Source organism: Bos javanicus, chromosome 27 (genome assembly GCF_032452875.1).
Source record: "Bos javanicus breed banteng chromosome 27, ARS-OSU_banteng_1.0, whole genome shotgun sequence".
Taxonomy (NCBI): Eukaryota; Metazoa; Chordata; class Mammalia; order Artiodactyla; family Bovidae; genus Bos; species Bos javanicus.
The window spans coordinates 39,942,491-39,957,871 of record NC_083894.1 but is presented as its reverse complement, the minus strand read 5'-3'; the positions used below and the strand labels follow the sequence as shown (position 1 = coordinate 39,957,871).

The 15,381-nt window shown below is 42.4% G+C and overlaps 1 protein-coding gene across 5 annotated transcripts in view; it reads right to left on the bottom strand.

The window, feature by feature from the left end:
• NGLY1 (N-glycanase 1) overlaps positions 1–15,381 on the bottom strand; it is a 58,352-nt gene that overhangs the window by 22,282 nt on the left and 20,689 nt on the right. For all 5 annotated transcript variants that reach the window (XM_061404684.1, XM_061404681.1, XM_061404680.1 and 2 more), the window contains exon 4: positions 6,752–6,917. In XM_061404684.1, the coding sequence (XP_061260668.1) occupies positions 6,752–6,917 (166 nt within the window). The remainder of the gene's footprint in view (positions 1–6,751; positions 6,918–15,381) is intronic.

Genomic DNA, 15,381 nt, shown 5'->3' with positions numbered 1-15,381 from the left:
CAACTCTTAAGATAAATTTGTCTATAGTACTTCAAGACACATTAAAAAATTCTAAATAAAATACTGTAATATTGGTAAAGAACAGACAGATGAATGAAATAAAAGAAAGAGTCCTGAAAGACAGATTTCTAAGTGATGCACAGTATTTAATAAAGCTAGCCTTTAAAGCAATTATAAGAGGAGGGACTGTTAGACAAATTGTATTGGGACAAGCAGCTGTCCAGATATCAGATTCTTCCTCCATTCCTTCTAACACACATATATAAGCACCATACACAGAGAGAATATTATAAAAGAAGAAGTTTATGTTTACAACTTTGGGGTCAAAAACAAAATACAACTGTAAAAATAATTTTCTCACATTAAAATTGATAACTTTTCAATTTCAAAATGTACAGTAATGAAATTAAACAATACTGAGAACAAAACGTAATGGCATCTAACAAAGAAAAGTATCCAGAATGTATAAAGAATGTCTACAAATCAGGAAGAATATTCACAAAATCATTAGAAAACTTAGCAAAGTCCATACGAAAGTTCAATTATTTCATTAAGTGGAAACGAACACCCCAGACCCTTCTGTTACAGGTTGGAAGACAGCCTGTTTGCCAGGGACCCACTGTAGTACAGAAGCAGCACATGCCCTGGATACTTTTACACCCATCCCGGGGAAACATTCCTTCAGGTAGGCAGGCATGCTTTCCAAGGATTTTCCCTGGAAGCCTCGAGAATAGAGGAAACTGGTCCCCCTCTCAACGTCCGTCCGTGGGACACTGGGACTCAGTATGAGTGGCAACGCGCGCACACTGCAGAGCACTAGGGGAAGGGCAGGTGGCCTCCAAGACATGTGAGAAAAACCCCATGGAGCTGAACATGAGCGATGACACACTTCACGTAAACTCGCCAACATAAACTGTTTACTTTTATATATAACTACCTATGGATGTATATAAACAGAAAAAGATATGAAAAGAAACACATCACATGATAACAGCTGTTAAGTGTGGAGTAGGAGGGTAGACTGACTGGCAAGAAGAGCTTAGCTTTTCCTGTACAATATGAAAACTTCTCAACGAAGAGATACTGGTGAATGTTCATTTCCAAAAATGAACTTTTGGAAAAATAGCACTGCCATCCTGCTTCTCCATTGAGTCCCTACAGCAAAGTGATCTTTTTAAAAACACAAGACAGCTCATGTCATTTGAAACCCTCTAATGATTTTCCATCTCATTCAGAATACAACCCAAAGTCTCTTATTTTTGCAGCTGGCCCACGTGGAGGCTGAAAATGGCCCCCTAAAGACATATACATTCTAACCCCTGAGCCTGTGAATGTCACCATGAAGGAAAAAAAAGAAAGAAAGCCTCTATAGATATGATGAAGTTAAGGACTCTGAGGCAAGGAGATTCCCCAGGTTACTAAATATGGACCTTCAATGCATCACATGTATCCTTTCAAGAGGGAAGCAGTGGGAGACTTTACAGAGGAGGAGGATTTGAAGATGTTGGTCTTTGAGACGGGAGTGATGCAGCCACAAACCAAAGACTGCAGGCGGCCACCAGAGGCTGGCAGAGGCAGGGAAGAATCTCCTGAGGGCCTCCAGGGAGCGTGGCCCTGCCAATATCCTGATTTTGGCCGAGGGATGCGGCTGATGGGTTTCTGGCTTTCACAACTGTGAGACAGTACACTTCTGCTGTTTTAAGGAACCAAGTGTGTGATAACTTGCGCCAGCAGCCACAGGAGGAAGCTAACAGATCCTCTTTGTCTCCCTGACTGTTTGGTCGTGCTCCTTCTGCTGCAGCCACGTCTCCCTTCTGCAGCCCCTGAGCACAGCGCGCTCACCCCCTCTCAGGGAGCCCGTGCAGCTGGCAGGGCCTCCACCAGAAAACAAATTGTTGCTTCAAGGGAAGCTTTCCTGACGACCCTCCCCCAAGAGCACCCTGCATGCGCTCTCTTCCGTCTTCCTGGCCTGTCTCCCCAGCACGACTCACCACCTGCCAGATCTGAGGAGTTGTCTCTGGCTTTCTCATCCACTACGTCAGGGACTTTGTTTACCGTCTCTTCAGCAGCTGAGCTTGCTACACAGTAGGTGCTCAGTAAATACTGGAATAAACCACAGAAACTGAGCTAACAAGTCTCATAGTCTAACTGAGCATCACTGTTCAGCACACAGGATGGGAGGAGGTAAGGAACACAGTACACTTTTGCTTCCGAGTCTGTCCTCCTGGGATACAGTGCAGCTTCCCAGCTAGGAGCACGCACATCACACAGAGAGGGTCAGTGCTCCCTGGTTTTGCAAGATCCTTAACTATGACTCAGAGAATTCCAAGTGGAGTCCTGTCTGTGCAGGTTAAGAGCTCAGACAGGTCAGAACAGCAACCATCTGACAGAACTTTTGGTAATAATGGAAATAATTCATACCTACACCATCCAGTAGGGTTGCTACTAATGATGGCTTCTGAGTACTTGAAATGTATTGAATGCAACTGAAGAACTCAATGTTTAATGGTCATTTAATATAAATTAATTTAAATGTAAATGCCCTCCAATGCTACCTTTCTTTCTAGAACCTCTGCAATGCCCCCCTTCTCCCTGCTGCCTTGTCTTTTCAACCTGGGCGATCTCACTCACTTGCATGGCTTCACCTGTCACTGTGAAGTGTAGGTCAAGGTGTGACTTCCAAAACAGCTCCAGGCCTCCATTTTCATGTGGGGGCCCAGCTGATGTCCAGCAGGGGCCTGAACGCAGACCCCTCACCTCCTTTCAAAGCCTGCCCACACTGACTGCAATTCAGAGAGAGGTGGTCCTCTTGCACATTTTCCTTCCATGCCCCCGACTCCACATCCGATCACCCGCAAGCACCCCAGCAACTCACACACCCACTGCTTCCCTTGCAGTCGCACCCCCTGCATGCCTTCTTACTCCTCTTAGGGAAATTCTGTTTCTAGTGTGCTTGAATTCTTCTCTCCTGTACCCTCTTGATTCTCTTTATCTTACAAGTGATTGCTAGGCTGATTTTCCTGAAGGGCACCCTGTGTCTTTCCCTTGCTTAATGCTTCAGTGCCTAACCCTCTGACTTAAGTCATTAAGAACATCTGACTTCCCTGAGAAGTCATCTTACTTCTTCCTGCCTAGTGAACAGGTTATTTAGTACTTCTGCTCTAAGTTCAATCATACTAACACCATAGCATTAGCCTTCTAAGATGCATTCATCCTTCAAATTTCCTTGGTTCTTATTCTCTACTTCAAAACCTCATTACAAGTCCTTTGTTTCATTTTACCTCTAATTCTTTTTTGAAAGATTAAAAATGTAAACTCAGTATGCTCTGCTCTGTCTGAAATTCAGTGTCAAACAAAACATGGTCTTGGCCCACCTCAAATGTCTCCCCAAACCCGACACAAGCAGACCATGCCATGCACCCTTCCCCATGATGCCTCACGCCGCTGCCCCGCGCACACTGCTCCCTGCACCTCCAGCAAAGCCCCTCTTCCCTACCTTCACATGGCTTTTGGGATCTCAGGTTGTAAATCCAATGTATCTTTCATAAACTTTAAAAGACAAAAGCCCAGTCTCTTCTGATTTTCACAATACCAATGCACACTACCTGTTGTGTTCCTTCTGCCCTACTCATGTCAAAGCCCCAGACTTCCCTGACTCTAGGCCCCTCTGGCCTTCCTGTCTCACTGTGGGGGTGACCCAGGCCCCTGAACACAGGTCCCTACAACACCGAGACTTAGCCCTAAGGCTGTAGGATGCTCCTCCCCCATGTCTCGCCACCAAAAGGATCCCAGTACAGCAACAGGGCACGATTACAAGAAGCCATCTGCAGGAGGGAGATGAGCTCAGGAGGAGTCCTCAGGGAGCCTGGAGACCACAGAGGGCCCCAAGCACACCAGAGGAACCTGAAGGCCCCGACACTCACACCAAGCATTAAACAGTGTAGTTAAACGAGTTGAGTGGACACGTAAGCCTTCCACAAAAGGCCTCTTCACTTCAGTTCCCATTACCCAACACATTATACTCAACTTTTAACAAAAAATTACAAAGCAGGCTAAAACGCAAGAAAAAAGTCTGAAGAGACAAAACAGGCATCAGGACCACTTACATACAGCACAGATTTTGGAATAAGAGAATTGAAAATAATTATGATTAACATGCTTGGGGCTCTAATGAGAAGGGAGACCACATGTAAGAACAGATGCACAGTGTAAGCAGAAGGATGGGAAGAAAGCAAAAACTGTTAAGAGATAATGCCGTTCATGGGCTCATCAGCAGACTGGACACAGCCAAGGATAGATTACTGACCCTGAAGACAAGTTGCCAGAATCTGAGAGTCAAAGAGAAAGAGAATGAAAACAAAGGAACAAAACACCCAGAACATGCAATTACGGTGGGAGAATTTTCATAATGGCCTAGCACATCAAGCAAAAGTGGAAATAGTTGATAAGTACGAGTATAACAGGATACCCTATTTTGGAGTATCAGAAGGAAAAGAGAGACACAAAAGGAGCAGAAGAGACATTTGAAGTAATAATGGCCGAGAATCTTCCAAGATTAATGAGACATCAAAACACAGATCTGGGATACTCAGGAAACACCAAGTAGGATAAACACCAAAACATAACATCCAGGTATATCATACTCAAACTGAAGAAAGTGAACAATGGAGAGAGAACCCTGCATGAAGCTGGGGATGGGGTTGGTGAGGGTTCCGAGTATAGAGACAGAAATTCCAGGCGACTTCTCATCACACACAAGCAGGCAACAGCAGAGAGAATCAAGTGTCGTTGACAGAAAGGAAGAAACCCCACCAACCAGAATTCTACACCCCAGTGATATCATCCTTCAACAGTGAAGGAGAAATAGAGACCTTCCCAGGCAGAGAAAAACTGAGGGGCTTCACCTCCAGAATACCTGCCCTGAAAGAAACAGTAGAAGAGGTTGGTCTTCAGAAAGAAGAAAACTCAGGCCTGCATACTGGGAGAGTGTCCAAAGAATGAATGAAGGAAGGCAACATTTTCCTCACTCTTAGTCTGCTGGGTGACTACAGTGTCTAGTTCAGTGAAATGAAGGACAGTAGGGTCTCAAGGGATGGGAAGAAGAATTGAGACACTCTGTTAAACTTACCTGCACTACACAGAAAGCTGTATAATGCTTGTGGAGGTAAGGGAGAGATGAATTAGAAACTCAGAATTAACATGTACACACCACTGTATATAAAATAGATAAATAAAGACCTACTGTACAGCACATGGAACTCTATACTGTGCAATAATATAAATAGGAAAATAATCTAAAAGAGTAGACATACATGCATATATAACTGAGCCACCTTGCTGGATACCTGAAAGTAATACAACATTATAAATCAACTCTACTTCAATGTAAAATAACAGTTTTTTAAACTGAGAAAAAAAAATGTTTATTGCATAGCAGATCAACCACCAAAAGAATATTACAGAACACCCCTAGAAAATATAGTATTAGGAAATGAGTTCACAGAAAAAAACAATTATATAAAAATTCAAAGTAAAAATGCTGAAATTGGAAAAACTTAACAAAATTTTAAATCCTAAGACTATTCATGAAAACAACTACTGGCTGATGAATGTGGCGGGCACTGCTCTGAGCCACGCACATGCACTAGTCTAGCTATTTTGAGAATTATCATTCCTATTATCGAATGAAGAAACCAGCAGGGAGATGAAATTCCTTGCTCAGTGATGCAAGGTGAGAGGTGGAGCTCAATCTATACCCAGGCAGCCGGCTTCTACATGCATACGCTATAGCAGTAACTGCCAGTTAAAGGGGAGTCAGTGGTCGAATCACATAAATTCATTCTGAATAAGCTTTTTCTCAGATTCACATTAAAATTCACTAATAATGCCATCACATATTGCATGGACTAAAGTTCCAGTGACATTATATCTTTAAAAAAATCACATGCCAATGATTAAACTAAAAATACATTATTTGAATTAAAAAATTTTAACAGATGTGTGGATGTTCAGTTCAGTTCAGTTGCTCAGTAGTGTCCGACTCTTTGCAAGCCCATGAATCGCAGCACGCCAGGCCTCCCTGTCCATCACCTACTCCCGGAGTTCACTCAGACTCATGCCCATCGAGTCAGTGATGCCATCCAGCCATCTCATCCTCTGTCATCCCCTTCTCCTCCTGCCCCCAATCCGTCCCAGCATCAGTCTTTTCCAATGAGTCAACTCTTCGCATGAGGGGGCCAAAGTACTGGAGTGTCAGCTTTAGCATCATTCCCTCCAAAGAAATCCCAGGGCTGATCTCCTTCAGAATGGGCTGGTTGGATCTCCTTGCAGTCCAAGGGACTCTCAAGAGTCTTCTCCAACACCACAGTTCAAAAGCATCAATTCTTCGGCGCTCAGCCTTCTTCACAGTCCAACTCTCACATCCATACATTACCACTGGAAAAACCATAGCCTTGACTAGACAGACCTTTGTTGGCAACGTAATGTCTCTGCTTTTGAATATGCTATCTAGGTTGGTCATAACTTTCCTTCCAAGGAGTAAGCGTCTTTTAATTTCATGGCTGCAATCACCATCTGCAGTGTACATGAGGTATATGCAATAAAAAATTATATCACTGTTGTACTTCTTAAAAATCCAAATAGAACTGGGTTACTTATTTACAATATATATAGTAAAGGGCACCATTTCAGCATTTTTGTTGATTTAGTAATGATGCATATTTAGCAATGAATGGTTATGTAAAGCCATTACCTTTATCCAATTTTCTGGCTCTAGACAACTTTTCTTGTGATCTCCTTTTCAGTTCTTGGACTGGAATACAAGCCAGTGCTTTCTCCTGGAGAGCAAGGTTCTCATATACCAGTACATGCTGAATGTTGGACTGAAGAACTTTTAGAATGACTGAATTGTCAGCAACCTAACAGAAAGAAAACAATGAAATTAGGTTTTCTTCATATGCTATAAAAATAATATAATAAAAAATATTGCTTCTATGAGTTCATAGATAAAGGAATGTATGGATTCACTGAACTATAATAATTATACCAAAAACCTTTATAAAATTAGTACTAGAAGACAGCCACATCTGTATCACAGTCTAAGATATGTCTATATTTTCATCTGAATAGATGTTACCGAGGATGTATTTAAACAGGGATATGTTGAACTCTTGACCACAGCTTGGATCAAGACAGCACTCTGAGCAGTGCTTCTGACCACTCTTTCTACTTCAAGTCCCGACAAATATCTTTTTTTTTTTTTTCCTTTATACAGCATTAGCTAAGAAGGACTAATCTCAAGGGATCAGGAATTTTGAGAAATTCCTGAAAGAAGACAGGTACAAATGGACAAAAGGAACAAACATTGACAATATGCCGTCTAGAGAAAGTGGTTATAAAACTAAACAAAGTTCTCAAAATAATCCTGAGGAGGGATGGGCGGGAGGCTTCACAGAGCAGGAAGAGGTCTTGGAGTAAGTGTTAGGCAGTCTGCCAGGCTCTGCAGCAGGGACAGCTCAACATTGTGGTCATTCCTTCTCCACAGAAAAGGCGAATCTCTGAGCTGTGAGGGTGGACACCCAGATTTATAAAAGGAAAGAGGCGTCCCAGCTCAGAACCCGTGCTGGTCTGGCACAGCCCACCTGGTGGCACGTCCTGCTCTCCCCCTTAGTCGTCAGTACCAGACGCAGTGCTCACCAACAGGCTAGCAAGAGCTCTTAGCTCCCGTGAGCCCACAACAACCAGCACTGCTGAGACGGTGCACTGGGAAGAAGGAACAGCAAGGGTAGCAAACGCAGAAGAGCCGAAAAGACGTCTACCTTCAGAAGTTACGAGTACACTCGAGTCACAGAAAGACACCTACAGATCTCGGAAACTAAAAATTTAAACACTGAAATGAAGAAAGCACAGACGGTGTGTCAAACAGCAAAACAAACACAGTTATGTGATCAATCAATTAGAAGACTGAGAAGAGGGTTTTCTGACAATACGGTACAAAAGGACAAAGACACCAAGGATAAACTCAGACTTCCCAAATCCAGCTAACAGGAAATATCTAGAAACTAGAATAGAAAAAAATGGAAGAGAAACACTTCTCAAAGAAATAATGGGAAATTTCTGAGGGTTAAAGAAAGAGCCAGTATGAATGGGGAGGGGGGTGAACAAAGACTAAACTAATGGTGAGTGACATTTGATAACAATAGTAAAGATAAAAACCAAATACTAAAAGCCTTCAATGATATCAGACAGCTCACTGGCAACAGTGAAGCAAAATCTCTGAAATACTGAGGGAAAATGAGAACATACAACGTATACCCAGGTAAACTAATTACAAATAAGAGCAAAACAACGTATTTTCTGATCTGTAACAATGCAGAAAATACATCCCTCCCAAATCCTATTTTAAAAAATTATTACAAAAGTTACTGTGTCCCCAAAACATAATAGAACCAAAGTAAATAAATAGAACACCACAGAGTAGAACCCAGGATAAAAGAAGCAGAAGTGAGTTAAATAAAAACTAAACAAACTAGTAAAACTTAAGTTCTGTTTGTTATAAATAAATAAAGCAAAATCACATAAGAAAGGTGGCAGGGATGGGAACAGATGCTAGAAAAATATAAAATAGTATTTGCATTAAAAATTTTAAGACAATAATCAGAAGACTAAAAGAGGATATTTAACTTTCTAACTTTTGGAGGGAACATAATGGAATAAAACTTGATCCATTTAAACAAAAATAGAAGAAAAAAGAAAAAACAAGGACATACAAAACACAAAATGTCAGAATTAAGTTCAAACATATTAGAATTACCATAAATAGGAATGGATTAAACGTGTATAGAAAAAGGCAGAAATAGACTAATTTTAAAAATACCAAATACTGACTATAATGTCAGTATACGAAGCACTGGGCTGCCGCTGCTAAGTCGCTTCAGTCGTGTCCGACTCTGCGTGACCCCATAGACGGCCTCCTACCAGGCTCCTCTGTCCCTGGGATTCTCCAGGCAAGAACACTGGAGTGGGTTGCCATGTCCTTCTCCAATGCATGAAAGTGAAAAGTGAAAGTGAAGTCGCTCAGTCGTGTCCGACCCTCAGCGACCCCATGGACTGCAGCCCACCAGGCTCCTCCGTCCATGGGATTTTCCAGGCAAGAGTACTGAAGTGGGGTGCCATTGCCTTCTCCGGAAGCACTGGGCATGTGTGCACAAAACAGACAATCACTCTATGGTCTAAGGGGGAAAGGCACTGAACAAATAATGACAGAATCTTCACAGTAAGTCAACAAATTTTGTGTTTGTGTGTAAATGTATTAGATGATAGAAAAATAATGGAGGCCAAGCCAGACAAGGGCATTATCCTCACAGGCTAACGAGTCTATGGACACAGAAACAAATATTGCTACAACAATGCCAATTTACTCAAATATTTAAAGAGTCTTTATGATCTGTTAGATACGGGGGATGTAACGGCTAGTTTATTCATATGTATGGGAAGAGCTATAAAGCAAATATAGGGGACAGTGTAGCTGCCTGACAGGGGCTCTAATGAACTTCCCTGGAGAAGTGATACTGTAATAAAATATGAAGGATGAGAAGCAGCTGGTGACCAGGGAAGGGAGAAGACCATTCCTGTGAAGAGGGGATAACGTGCAGGTAGGTAGCTAGGGAGCATGCAAAGTGCGGGATCAGACAGAAAGTCAGGGTGTCTAGAGCGCAGCACACCAAGCAGGCAGCTGGGCTGGGTAGCAGCCAGGTCTTCCCTGTCTCTTCCCACTGTACAGAAAGTTATCTGAGACCTAAGGAGCAAGGGAGTAAAACAGCCAGCTTCATGTTCTCCAAGCTTCCAGCTGAGGTGGGGAGAAAGCAGGTCTTAGGAGACCCACTGTGGAACCACTGCTGAGCTCAGAGGGAGCAGAGGCTTGAACCAGTAGGGGACTGAGGTGGTAGAAAAGAATGGATTCAGAATCACGGAGGAAGTAGAATCAACAGGTCTCACTGACTGAACCGTGCAGTCAAGGGGAATGACCCACAGATTTTCAGTAAGAGCAACTGGGTCAATGGTCAAACCACTTACAAGAGGAGAAAAAAACCAAGAAATGGTCAATTGAGCTTAAAACTATGAATGGTCAAGTAAAAATGAACCCAAAAAGTCCACTAAATTTAGGGGCATGGAGATCAGAGATGATCTCAGTAATAAGTTCTTCAACAGTGTTAATAAGGAAGATAAAGTGTAGGAGACTCAGTGGTTTAAGTGGTGTCCCAACATGGGCCAGGAGCTGTACAAAGTGGTCTGCTGGAATACAGACAGAAAATATTACAACTGCTATTTATACCATTTGTGCCCCCAAATTAAACTAAGTTATTATAACACTGAGCATGTGGATCAGTGGTGGCCCCTCTCCAGCCACAGAAGCCGTCCCGAGGGAAGAAAGCCCCACAGGGTGGAGGTACCAGGGGCACGTCCACTCCCACTTTTGCTCTCATCGCACTACAAGCTTCTGCGGTTCAAATGTGCCCGGTTCAGTGGCTTTGCAGATTACGTAGTTTTTACTAAATTAACCCTCAACCTGACTTAAAAAGGATTTCAAAGACCTAAAGACTTAAAAAGGATTTCAAAGCAATAAGGCTAGTACTTATGTAAGAACGTGTGGAGTGTGTACAAGAAGAAACGGTAGGGCTAATGCGTCTTTTTTTCAGTATGAGCCCCTTCAAGAGCCAAACTTTAATGTGAAAAAAGATCACAATCTACTCAGATCTGATAAAGTGAGCCTCCCAAATTCAAAATTGTCAAAAGAGCATTTAAAATACAGACTTAGGTCTACATTAGTTGAATGATAGTGTTAAATCATTTTTTTAAATTAAAAATACTACTTATTTCCTATCTCCTCTTTTGTGTCGCTCAATCGCTAAGTCGTGTCCAGCTCTGAGGTGCCATGGACTGTAGCCCGCCAGGCTCCTCTGTCCTCTGCTATCTCCCAGAGTTTGCTCAGGTTTGTGTCCATTGAGTCCGTGGTGCTATCTAACCATCTCATCCTCTGCTGCCTCTGTACACTGCTTTACAATGTATCCAGTACAATGGCACACTAATGTAAGTATACAATTTAGAAACAAATAAATATATATTGAGAGGACAAGCTCAGAAATATTTTGCTGAAGGGGCACATAAAGTGTGGAAACCTGCTAGACAAACATGAGGAGTAAAGACAAGGGTGGATACTGGGGACTCTCCCTGAAACTTGCAGTGAAGAGGAAATGAGAAATACACGAAGGCAGGATCTAGCGATACTTGTGTGTTGACTTGTGTCTAAGAGCTTACAGGAAATGCTGGTAACCACTGACCTGTTTGTGAAGAACGCAGGTTTCCAAGTTCCCTCTCTCCTGGTTCAGCTAGTCTGGGGTTTGCCTATACTGCATACCCAGGCTATTCTAACAATGGTCCAAACTTGGATGAAAACTGGCCTAAAGCAAGGTTTCAAAGCCCCTGAGAAGAATCTCCAAGAAAAGGGGCAGGTCACGACTGCACAGCCCACCTGTGACCCCACAGAGAGCAGAGAGGAACACAGGCACAGAGGAGGACTGGCCTCCAGCAGCAGCAGGCACACTTACTCCATCAGCAGACGAGGCAGAGCTGGGGCAGACCTAAGGGCGGGAAACCCAGGGCACTCACAGCAGGCAAGAGTGCGTCTTACCAGAACTGATCCAGACGCAAACGGAATGTGTCCATTCTTATTTTATTTATTTTTCATTGGAGAATAATTGCTTTCCATTTCCATTTGAAAGAATTCCTATAAAGATGAGACCTTTATAGTTGTATTTTTTTTTTTCGCCCACAAGCATAGAGTTTCATTTTGCTGGGAAGGTAAGAACTCAGCCAAAGAATTTTTATTTTCAATTTAGTATTTTTCGCTGTGGAAATTACCCCCTTCACTGTGGTATTTAATGGCATGCAAACGATCTTGAACAATAAAGGTTATTTTCTTGCCTTATTTCTTTGGCACAATGCCAAAAAAAACTAAGTCATAAAAATAGAAGTTTGCTGATTGCATGGCAATTATAGCAGCTGGGTAACCATGTACATAAGGCAATAGTTAATTGCTTAACGGTTAAAGTTATTTGGAGTACAAATGAGAGTTTAAAATGTGAAATCTCTGTTTTAGATTAAAAAGATTTTTTCCTTCACTAATCACACTTGGATTTCAATTATTTGGTTTCTGATGAGAGACCTTTAAGACTCTCTAAGAAAACAAGTACGATGTGTATTTCTGTCAAACCACATGATAAAGGCAGAGGAAGCTGGATCAGCAAGTTTACTTTTTCAGTAAAGGACAGGCTTCCCAAGCCCATTAGTCCTCTTTCTGCCTTTTTACAACCCTCTGCTTCCACAGCTTTTACATTTAGAACCTGTTTTTTAAATATAGAAGTTCTGTTTAATACATTTTTAATGATATCTAAAATCAATTTGTGACTTAAAGAGAAATTTCTTACAAAAACCACTTTATTCTATATTTAACATTAATAAATATTGCAAAAAAAATTTCAGGAAATACTGAATGGTATAAATAACAAGAAATCATTAAAATTTCACTACTCAAAATATCAGACTGTGTACAGCTTTCCGGAACTTTTAAAAATATTTATGTATGAGCATTTTTAACAAGAAAAACAGAAATATTCACATATATTGTTTAATTTTGGAGTTCTTTACCTTTTTTCCTACACAGTAATAATCTTCATGTCAAAATATACCACATCACCATTTTTAATGGACATGAAGAACGTCAATTTAAAGATGTGTCATAATTTCAACAACTGCCTATTGAAAGGTATGTAGATGTAGTTTACTCTTAAGAATGGTTAATAATAAACTGAACATTTAAATCCTCTGTCCAAATAGGAAACAGGAGCAGAGATTTCTTCTCTTAAAAAGACTGCATATAAGACAACTAAGAAGTTGTCTTACAAGATTCAATTAGTTTAAAAATCAACTAACTGGGACTCCCTTGGTGGTCCGGAGGTTACGAGTTCACCTGGCAATGCGGGGGAAGCCAGTTCAGGCCTTGGTTCAGCAAGATTCCACGTGCTGCAGGGCTACTAAGCTTGAGCACCGCAACAAGAGAAGCCACCGCAACGCAAAGCTAGCACACCGCAACGCAAAGCTTGCACACCGCAACGCAAAGCTTGCACACCGCAATGAAGAGTGGCCCGTTTCCCATCAGCAGAGAAAGACTGCATGCGGCAACAAAGACCCAGTGCAGCCAAAAATAAATAAAATTTTAAAAAGGTATAAACATTAGTCTTAAAAAAAAAATAAATCAATTAACTCATAGGTGCACAGCCAGGGGAAGAAGCCAGCGGGTCAGCCAGGAGGCTGCGCTTCTCTGTGGGCTCCCACTGTCTTAGGCATGAACTTCAAGCTTTTCCAAGTCTGACTCAACTCTTCAACATCCTCAAGGTGCAACAAATCCAACTCTGATGTGGATATTAGGGAAGGGTTTTGAATATAATAAACAGAATTGGTGTCAATTTAAAAATATAAACAGAAGAGAGAGAACAAAAGGTGGCAAAGAAAGACGTGGGCTTATTCCCTCTCACGAAAACACCAAATCACAACTGCTGAACAACCATCGATAAAGCAAACTGGAACCTACGAAAAAAGATATTCTACTTCCAAAAACAAAGAAAATGCCAAAACGCGATGGCAGGAGGGACGCTTTCACAATATAATCAAATCCCATACTCCCCGGGGTGGGGGGCACCCACACACTGGAAAATAATTACATTGCAGAGGTTCCCCCACAGGAATGAGTCCTGAGCCCCATGTCACGCTCCTCAGCCTAGGAGTTTGGCCTTGGAAGGAGGAACCCCCAGAGCATCTGGCTTTGAACGTCAGCAGGGCTTGAGTGCAGAAGCTTCACAGGGCTGGGGGACACAGACTCCACTCCTGGAGGGCACACAAGGTCTCATGTGCCCTGGGATCTGGGGCAAAGCAGTGACTCTACAGGAGCTTTGGCCAGACCTACCTGCTGGTTTAGGAAGGTCTCCTAGGGAGGTGGGGGTCAACTCTGGCTTACTGTGGAGGCAAGGACACTGGTGGCGGAAGTACTGGCGAATATTCATCTGACGTGAGCTCTCCGGAAGGCAGCCATTACAACACCAAGACCTGGCCTCACTGAGCAGGCTGCGGGCTCCAGTGCTGGGGGACCACACGCCAAACAAGCAGCCCCATCCCTCAGCAGACAGACTGCCTGAGCCCACAGCTGCCGCTAAATACACACAGCCCTAGACACAAGCTCTGTCCACCAGAAGGCAAAGACCTAGCTCCACTCACCACTGGGCAGTCTCCAGTCCATCCCACCAAGAAGGCTGCACAAGCCCCTGGACCAAACTCACCCACCAGAAACAAGAAGAATTACAATCCTGCAGCTTGAGTAACAGAGACCACAAATAAACAAAGTTAGACAAAATGAGATGGCACAGAAATATATTCCAGAAGAAGAAACAAGATAAAACCCCAGAACAACAACTAAGTGAGGCAGAGACAGACAATCTGCCTCAAAAATAATTCAGGGTAATGATACTTAAGATGACCCAAGACCTCAGAAAAAGAATAAAGGCACAGATCAAGAAGATATAAAACATGTTTAACAATGACCTAGAAGAACTAAAGAACAAACGACAGTCAGGAACAACATGCTGACTGAAATGAAAAATACACTGGAAGGAATCAATAGCAGAATAACTGAGGCAGAAGAATGAGTAAGTGAGCTGGAAGACGGAATGGGGGAAATCACTGCCACAGAGGAAAATGAAGAAAAAGGAATGAAAGAAAGTAAGGACAGTCTAAGAGACCCCTGGGACATTAAACGCACCAACATTCTCATTATAGGGACCCAAGGAGGAGGAGAGAGAAAGGACCTGAGAAAATGTGTGAAGAGAGAATAGTTGAAAACATCCCTCACGTGGGAAAGGAAACAGTCACCTAGTCAAGGAGCTCAGAGAGTCCCAAGCAGGAGAAAGCTGAGGAGGAGCATGCTGAGACGCAGTCAGGCAACTTACAAAAATTAAAAAGCAACCAGGGAAAAGCAACAAATAGCATACAAAAGAACTCCCATAAGGTTATCAGCTGATTTCTCAGGAGAAACTCCACAGGCCAGAAGGGAGTGGCACCCTATATTTAAAGTGCTAAAAGGGAAGAACCTACAGCCAAGAAGACTCTACTCAGCAAGGCTCTTGTTCAGATTTGATGGAGAAATCAAAAGTTTTACAAACAAGCAAAAGCTAAGAGAATTCAGCATCACCAGACTACCTTTGCTAAAATGCTAAAGGAACTTCTCTAAGCAGAAAAGAGAAGGCCACAACTAGAAACAAGAAAATGATCAGT